This window comes from Acanthisitta chloris, unplaced genomic scaffold (assembly GCF_000695815.1).
Source record: "Acanthisitta chloris isolate BGI_N310 unplaced genomic scaffold, ASM69581v1 scaffold8255, whole genome shotgun sequence".
In the NCBI taxonomy this organism is placed as follows: domain Eukaryota; kingdom Metazoa; phylum Chordata; class Aves; order Passeriformes; family Acanthisittidae; genus Acanthisitta; species Acanthisitta chloris.
The window spans coordinates 1,052-10,032 of record NW_008675301.1 but is presented as its reverse complement, the minus strand read 5'-3'; the positions used below and the strand labels follow the sequence as shown (position 1 = coordinate 10,032).

Here is an 8,981-nt window from a genome sequence, read left to right as displayed (position 1 = left end):
GAGTTGTAGAGGGTGATAAGGTCTCCCCTGAGCCTCCTCTTCTCCAGGCTAAACAACCCCAGCTCCCTCAGCCTCTCCACATAGCACTTGTGCTCAAGTCCCTTCACCAGCCTTGTTGCTCTTCTCTGGACCTGCTCCAGCACCTCAATATGCCTCCTGAACTGAGGGGCCCAGTCTTCTGTCTCTTCTTCACAGATCTTATTTGAATCCATCTTGAACCCTGAAGTAGGTGCAGGGGGGATGCTACCACCTCTTTACCTCTTTCTTCCCTTCCTATCCTAGGTGAAACACCACTAGAACTGTAGTTTGCACCTAATTCATTAATAATGCTCATCTAAGACAGTTTTGTTTGGTGCACATCCACAAAGGAGAAAAGCACAATTTTCCTCCAGACAGATAGATGGATATAGATGGCTGGGATAGTCAAGAAGCAGGAGATAAATATGCAATTACAGACAATAGTACAATGCCTATGTGAAGTCAGAGCAGGGGCCTCAACTCTGATATTATTTATGTTGCTGCAATCATAATGTTCCTACAGAATTTAATTTCTTGCTGAAGTTTGGAACATATATTTACTGAACTTCTTGCCACTGCAAAGCAATGAAAAGGTACTGCAGTTTTGACAGTTACCTTAGAGGTTGCACAGATGCTACAGCAATTTATGCCACGATATTTTGACATTACTAGATGGAAGACACTGCAACAGATATTGTGACTGTATGTTGGCATCACCGTGGGTGATGCCTACCTGAAGGTGATAAGCTGTGATGACAGGCTTGTTTCCAGAACACCAGACATCTTCCTTCATCTGCCTCATGACCCTGAAGCACTTCATGCGACAACCACCATCTTCATCAAGTCCTTCCATGAGTATGTGCTCAGCACGGGAGAAGCACAGCTGCCAGTGATAATTGGAGCGGGCCAAAAGGTCAAAACCCAGTGACTGTGAACAAAAGGGGAAGTGTGACACCAGATCAGAGGCAAACTTCTCCAAGCAATGCAGAGAGATGTTACAAAAAGGATGTGTGGCATCTCTCAAAGGGTATTCTAAACAGGGTTAGCAGAGGCAGCAAACATGAGGCATGCCCCCATGTTCTTAGTTGAACAAACATGAATTTTTGTATTGTTTCCTTGTGCACTGATATCGATTCCTTGCAGCAGATCCTGCTCTAGAGCCATCAGGTACAGTACCAGCAGTGCCACTAAGCAGAGGTGCAGCTCTGCAGCACTTTGCCATGGAGCAGCAGGTCGTGCATGAAAGAGGGGCAGAACTGGAAGGCAGAATGGGACCTGCAGGAACATGGCAACTGGGGCTGAGCTAGAGTGCCAGAATCCAGCCATGAATGTTATAGGGAAAATGGGATTAGGGCAGAGGGAAAACTACAAGACAGCAGCCCATTTGCTGAAGGCTTACAAGAGGCAGAGCAGAACAGCAAGAATGATGCACATCAGCATTGGCAGAGCTGTGTGCAAGAGACTCATGGAATAAACAGTTAACTCAGGTTTTCTTCTACAGAATTCACTACTGTAAGGGGGGGAAAAAATCCAAATAAAATCTGACAGAATATTTTGAAATGTTTCTTCTCTAGAGAATACATCTTCCAACACTGCTGTTGCCTGCCATCACCATGCAGTTCTTCCTTTGGGAAACCACTGTCAGACACCGGTGAGGCAAATTCCTGCACAGAGTTAATGGTGCTTTTTACACTGTTTACCTTGATGCACTGCACTTTTTCCTGAGAAGGCCAACGCCTAAGGCAACGAGGCCACCGTGCTTTCTCGGGCCAGCAAGTTGGAATCTCTACAGCAGGGACCAGCTCCACCTCAACCTGGGATTCTGATGTCTCCACAGCCACACGGACCACTGAGCTGAAGCTCTCCAGCACTGTCACTTTACCTGTGAAAGAACAACAAAATAAGATAATACAGATGAAATTATCCTTTCCCCCAAGTCAAGCAAGAGGCTGCCTAGGAGCTTGCAGTTCTGTTGGTCTGTCTTAACACTTCTCTTCAGTACCATAAGTAGAATATAAGAAAAAACTTACCATCTAAAACTACCTTGTGATACAAGAACAGGAAGAAGATGAAGGAAAAACTAAGTTCTCAATTTTACACTCAGTTACCATGCTTTTGTTTTCCTTTGTGAGCCCTTTTAAATCCTAGGATCAGCTTCTGAAAAATACAACTAGACAACTGGTGCAACCTACCATTTCGAATGATATCTTACAAGGAGATCACTGCAGATTAGAGGGGACCAGATGAATGTTTTGTATCTAAAGATGCTCTTATTCCTTTGGAGAACCTGAGATCATACCAAAAGACTTACCCTTGCCAGTCATTCAGAATGTGTTGTGGGGTATCTGTAAGTTTTGTTTCTGGAGAGGCACTTGCACAGAATACAATACAATGCTCTTGTGCAGAGCAGTCATCCAAAAAAGGCTAACTGCTTGATCACTGGGAGTGCTCAGTGTCAAAAAGAATTAGTTCCGAGGTGATCTAGAGGAAAGAAGAGTGGCTCATCTCCAGGAACAGCATGCTCTAAGAATGTGGAAAGGAGCTTTCAAAAGATCAACCCCCCTCAAAGGGAGGTTGGTCTCTTCTCCCAGGCAACCAGCAGTAGGACAAGAGGGCACAGACTCAAGCTTTGCCAGGGAAGGTTTAGGTTGGATATTAGGAAGAGATTTTTTACAGAAAGAGTAATCAGGCATTGGAATGTGCTGCCCGGGGAGGTGGTGGATTCACCATCCCTGGAGGTTTTCAAGCTGAGACTGGATGTGGCACTTAGTGCCATGGTCTAGTAACCACAGTGGGGTTGGACTCAATGATCTTTGAGGTCTTTTCCAACCTAGTTGATTCTATGATTCTATGATTCTCTATGAAAGATGCAACTATGGACTTCATGAGATGATTCCTTTTGTCCCAGCTGTGCTCATGAAAGAAATTTCTGTCCCCAGCTTTCCCAGTCACTCTGGCAGGGTCACTGTATCCCTTTGGCTCTGCCATCTGAGGCAATTGCATGATCATGCTCTAACCCACTGAAGTAAAAGACAGAGCCAATTAACATGAGCAGTTTAAATAGTAGTGTGTTATCCCACCTCATTTTGATTGTCATGGGCTAAGGAGCAATTCCACAAGGAGCCCACACCAGACTTGAAGGGATAGTGATGAACATTTGGGATGGCAACCTATTCTGCCCTCACAGAGCAAGTATCTGTCTACTGCCAATGACAGTTTAACATCTCCTCCAGAAGGCACAGGGTGAATTACCATGCAAATAGTAGAGTCCATCCCAATCAGAACTTCATAATCCTCAGTAAAATCTGCATGTTATTTCCCTGCTGAGCCAAACCTGTCATCCAAACAGGAACTATACTGCTCCCTAGTTCTCAGCAGGGATCCCTAGCAGCTGAAAAGAGTTAGAGCAACCACTGTGTCAGCATGTAAATATGTTCATGGCATTTCCAAAAGCACTGCATTTGTGATACCTATTTTTCCACCAATGAAAAGTGAGACACCTCAAAAACTGGTTTTGCTGGTGCTCTAAGAATTACAAAACCAGAGAAACAATGAATTCAGGGATATTTTTCTGTAACTTTTGCCATAACATGGGATTAAGGAAGTTGATTGCTCGCAAAAACAAACGAACATGGTAATTGCTTCTCCTAACTTCATCTTAGCTCATCTCGTCCCAGCTGACCTTACAAAAAGGGCATGAGAATCATCAGCCCAAACATCACTCTCTGGGTTCCTTGGAAGTACTTCTCCTGGCTCAACAACTTGATGTACTGTGGCTAGACACAACAGCAGGTTTTCACTTCAACACAATGAATTTCACATAAGTAAAGCCTCAGAGCAAGTCCATTTCAACTGGTCTTTTCTGTGAGCCTCAATGGTGAAATTTCATTCCCAACCACCTTTCCATTTCTATGATCACAAGTATTTCCTGAAAAAAATGCCACAATCTAGTTGAGTTTGACTTTAACCTATTTCCTCCTGTGACTACAATACAGAGTGCAATCAGATGAGTGGAAATGGCTCCTATTTCTCTGAAATACAGAAGACTCATACTAGGCTTTTGATGAGTAGTCATCCTGGAAATATGCCATGAGAAGAGGCACCACAGACTGGATTTAATCATGTCACAGTATTGTAATGAGAAAAGATGGACATAGACTATGGAGCTTGAACCAAGCCAAATTGTCATTAGCTGAAGACTATAATATGCCTCTAGGATCCTAAGAATTAAGCAAGAGGATCACTGTTCAGGCAGCATCTTGCTACAGATGCTGCAGCTGTGAAAGCATATTGCATGCACCACTGATTGTGTTATGTCAGTGAACAACACTTCTCATATAAACAGCCACAGGAAATTAACAGGCACTTTGGATTGCTCACAGAGGGATCAGCACTACTACCGAAAGCAAACTTCCTGAATCTACTTCCAGAATAGGACTGGAGGAGACTGGGCACTGGGGAAAAGAGCACTTGTCCAACACATTTTGCTTATGTAGAAGCCCTCCTACTTAGTTGTCACCACACTGTGCTGGAAAGCTATTGGCAGTTAATGTTTCTCCAGAGAATTATCTGCCCTGTAAGAATCTTCAGATACATTCTCCGACTTATGCACCTTCCCCGTGTCCAACTTTCCTATGCTATCTTCCTTGATAGTCTAAATATATTGCTGCAGTAGAGAAAGATTTCTCCCCCCCAGTGATGCTCTTAAACTCTGGGCTGCCTCTTGGTTGAACTGTGAGGGTCCAGGTTGCTGGAGACTCTACCCAGATTCCTAAGAAACGAGTAACATCCTGGGATATGAAGAGCCCAAGAACTACTTAATTCTACCTTAAATGCAGGTCTACTTTTATCACTGCAATTATATAAAGGCTTCCTGATTTGTGGGGGGTTTGCTGTTTCTTAGCTTTTGATCATGCGAGCCAAACAAACACTTTGTGTGTGTGATGGTTTCCCTCATACCTGTCCCCACTAAACTCACTGGAGAGGTTACAGGAGATAATCGACTTCTCCACCAGCTCCCGGAAGACGATAAGGACTTTGGCTGGAACCAGATCACCTTCGATGTTCACATCCTTTTCATGCCACTGCTGAAGGCTTTTTGAGAACTGCTCCACCTCCAGCCATTGATGCAATTCCTCAGGGTCCCGCACGGAGGAGAGGAGCTTGGCTCCATTCACGGTGTAATAACGCCAGTGCCGTACCTGGCATTCCCTGTACCCAGTCAGGCCACGCAGAGGAACTGTGATGAGGAATTGGCTGGGTGCTAAGACCTAGGAGAGTTCAGAGAGATTGAGATCGGAGACAAGGGCAGATGCATGAGCCTGAATTAACGAAAAGAGGGTTAAGGAAGTAATAGGTAAAACTGGGGGCTTTGGAGAGAAGGAAAAGCCATGGTATGATGGGACTAATTAAACACAGCCAGGACCTGTTCCATACCTGTCCAAGGGTTACTTTGGAGGCACACAGACTAAAGGGAAATTGTCTGAAGGAGTTTGATGTGACAGCAAGAGCTCACTGACTGATTTGCCAGCACACCTGCCATGGTTTCCTCCATTCCTTGTTATCTCTAGTTTGCCACTGCATGAGATGTAATAAAGTAGCAGCTTCTAAGGAGCAGGAAAGCATCAGAAAGCACATTTTGAGATCCGGCAAAGCGAAACAAAATAGTGCAAATCATTATTTCAGACGCATTCCTTGAGATAAGCCTAGAGTTTGATACTAGCAATAGCTATGGCAAAAAGTGCACCTTTCTGACCTCTTTCAAAGTCCAGTACAGACATTAGTAAAATAAGGCTATGGCCCATTCATTTTACAAGTGTTTCACTCTGTATGATTGTCCTTTAGAGAGACAGAGATATAAAGCAAGTGACATGCCTGAGCCTACACAGGCAGTGGCACCCTCAGAAATAAGCCCAGGTCTTGACCAGCTGTACTGTATGGAACTGCATCTCCTGCTGAGCACAGGATAGAACCAGCAAAATGATGGAGACAGCAACCAATGGACAAGGAACCCTCAAATATCCTTGTTTTCAAGCCAACTAATTTGCCTCACTTTGGAAATGACCATTTTCCAATAAAACCAGTGCTGAGACTATTTGCAAAGGAAAACAAAGGTGACACAAATACCATGAAACCTCCTACTGGCCCAGGGCATAGCTGGACATCTCCAAATGCTAGTTTGCAAGCATCTGGCAGTTGTGGTTTCAGAGAAGGTGTTGACTCCTTCAGATTTTTACCATGTTGGCTCAAGAGCTTTTCAAGTCCACTAGCTAACAAGCCTAACTTACATTGGCATAAATAAGGTGAAGCTGCTGCCTGAGCAGGATGTGAAGTGACAGCCATTGCTGCAAGGTGGGTACACTCAAGGTGAACAAAACGTGCTTGCCACTCCTGTAATAACCCAAAACACTCCAGCAGCCTTCCTGGTAGCTCCGTTGATTCAAAATATCACTGCAGAGGTGGCCCCAGGAGTACTAACAGGCTTAAGGGCCCTAAGCAGCCTTTCTTGGACTTCTATCCATACCATCTGCCCTTGGGTCTGGTACCCAATTTCATCAGCTCAGCCCTGGGCTATGTCGTAGGAGTGCTGGCCTCCAACTGTGTGACAGATACGTCTGTGCCTGGCCATAGACCTTGTTACCCTACCTGCATTCTGCCTTCCCAGCCTGGCCTCACACCTACCTGGACTTGCTTGGCAATCAACAGGCTGCATCTGACCCTGGTTACTATTGTTGGGACTGATCCTGACCCCAGTGAGTGCTCCTGGCTTGACCTCAGACCAGCTTTGTCAGCAGACTTGCCTAATGATCCAGACTCTTGGCTGACCCAGCCTCCCTCCCTAGGTCTACCTTACTCAGAGACCATAGGGCAGGCACTGCTTTGTTATGTCCATATCCCATCTCCCTCTCCTACAGGGAGCAGCCAGTCTTCTCTGGTCCCTGGCAAGATCAAAAGATGGCCATCAAGAAGCACAGAAATGGCAAAGGAAACACCAGAAAGCTTCTCTTTTGTCAAATATAAACCATAAAGGCAGGAGGATAGTGGAAGGATGACATTGCAGACCAAGCTGACCTGCACGTCAGGTTTGGTTGGGCTGAGAAATCCTGTGAGCAGCTCAGAAACAGAGTACTGGGCTTCATAAGATAAAAATGTAATAGTCATGCAGTTACTGCTCATCTCACTGCTTCAACCACATTTGCAGATAAACAACTGTTCACCCCCGTACTAAGACACTGTCTTATATGCACTGGCACCCAACTGATTGTAAAGGGAAGAGCTGCAGGTGTTATGTGAGTACCTACAAATGCAAGTCACAAGGGTCCTCCACCTGGGGCTTACCAGGAAACACCAGAAGACACAAGGCTGGGGAATGCACTGTAAAGCTGTGCAGCTGGTGTCCTCTTGGCCTAAACAAATTGGAGTCACAAACCTATGTTCTGTGGTATGATGGTCTTATGCACTATATGCAGACCATAGGGCCCAGCAAGTCATATGCTTGATCAAGAGCCCCAAATTCTGGGATGTGTATAAACCTGTCTGAAGTATGGTGGGCAAATTAAATACAACCTCATTCATGTGATCCTGACTGGGATAGCCCAGGGAGGCTGAAGGATTAGGTTAGAAAAAACATATTTATGCTTTGAGAAAAAAAAAAACCCAAACAAGTCTCTTATGGAGAGGATGAAATAGTCATGGGAGGATCAATTAGGTGGGTGAAGTTGTCTGGAGAAGAGGGTGAGTGAGGAGGAACCAGGCACATGGGCTGTCAGGCATCAGGTGGCAGGAAGGCTTTGTACCTGGATGGAGGGGTGGAATGGGCGCTTCCTCCGAAGCATAGCTGACCACTTGGCCAGTAAAGCTGGCTGATCCTAAGAGAAGCAGAAAGGAAAACAAGTACACAGAACAGAGAGAAAGCATGTGTCAGGTCATTCATTCAGAGAGCAAAGCTGCAAGCTTCCTTGGAGCCTGTTTATCAGGTGGCAGGAAGGCTTTGTACCTGGATGGAGGGGTGGAATGGGCGCTTCCTCCGAAGCATAGCTGACCACTTGGCCAGTAAAGCTGGCTGATCCTAAGAGAAGCAGAAAGGAAAACAAGTACACAGAACAGAGAGAAAGCATGTGTCAGGTCATTCATTCAGAGAGCAAAGCTGCAAGCTTCCTTGGAGCCTGTTTGTTAAAGGAAAAACCCCCCCCCCCCCCATCTCCACAGTGATTACAATTAAACACTTGGCAATGCCATTGGGCAGTGCTGTGTGAATGATTAGTCTGGACTCTAACCTTACTGAAGCCTCCACAGCTTTTTCATCAGCCCTGAACTCTTGACAACTGCAAAAATGGTGGGCCGTAACTAAAGCAAACATTTAAAATTTTTTAATATAAAACCGTCTGGTTTGTCCATCTAAATTGTAGTTCAGGTTTTTTATTAAAGATTTTGACTTTTTGTTGCATGGGTTACAGAAAAACAGTGAATAGCTAAAGACTTTTCTCATCTATTCTCCACTCAGTCCTGCATACTTAGAAGAAAGCTTGTAGCTTCTCAACAAATCTAGACCTCTCACCATGTTAAATTGATTTCTTTTAACCAGAAGCTGAAAATTCTGAAAAGTCACTGTAAATGCTATTGACCAAAAAAAATGTTGCAAAACTAAATACAGAATAATGAATATATTGACTTTCTGGTGACAACAGTCTCTTCTAGGTGGAATTATGTCAGCAACAATGTTAAAGATTCCCATTTTTGGAAGCAGACAGGCCAAGCCAAAACAATTTCTCAACAACCCATTCTTCACTGCCCCTTACCTACAGGACAAAGTTAGGCTCTCCTAGTGTGACTTCCACAGATTTTTAACACTGGGTTCAGTTAAGTACGAATAACAAATCTGCCACTTTTTAGGAAAATACATTTTAAGGATTTATTTTAAGCAGAAGCTGTTCAGACCAGTCTACTGTAACACCAAATTACTG

General features: G+C 44.6%; 1 protein-coding gene across 1 annotated transcript in view; it reads right to left on the bottom strand.

Annotated features, from left to right (window-relative positions):
* Positions 1-8,086, bottom strand: part of MAB21L3 (mab-21-like 3 (C. elegans)) — a gene marked incomplete at its 5' end in the record, with an annotated part of 10,929 nt that extends 2,843 nt beyond the window's left edge. The window contains 5 exons of the mRNA XM_009075689.1: positions 752-946; positions 1,719-1,900; positions 4,997-5,288; positions 7,815-7,886; positions 8,015-8,086. Of these exons, the coding sequence (XP_009073937.1) occupies positions 752-946; positions 1,719-1,900; positions 4,997-5,288; positions 7,815-7,886; positions 8,015-8,086 (813 nt within the window). The remainder of the gene's footprint in view (positions 1-751; positions 947-1,718; positions 1,901-4,996; positions 5,289-7,814; positions 7,887-8,014) is intronic.
* Between the last annotated feature and the right edge of the window lie 895 nt (positions 8,087-8,981).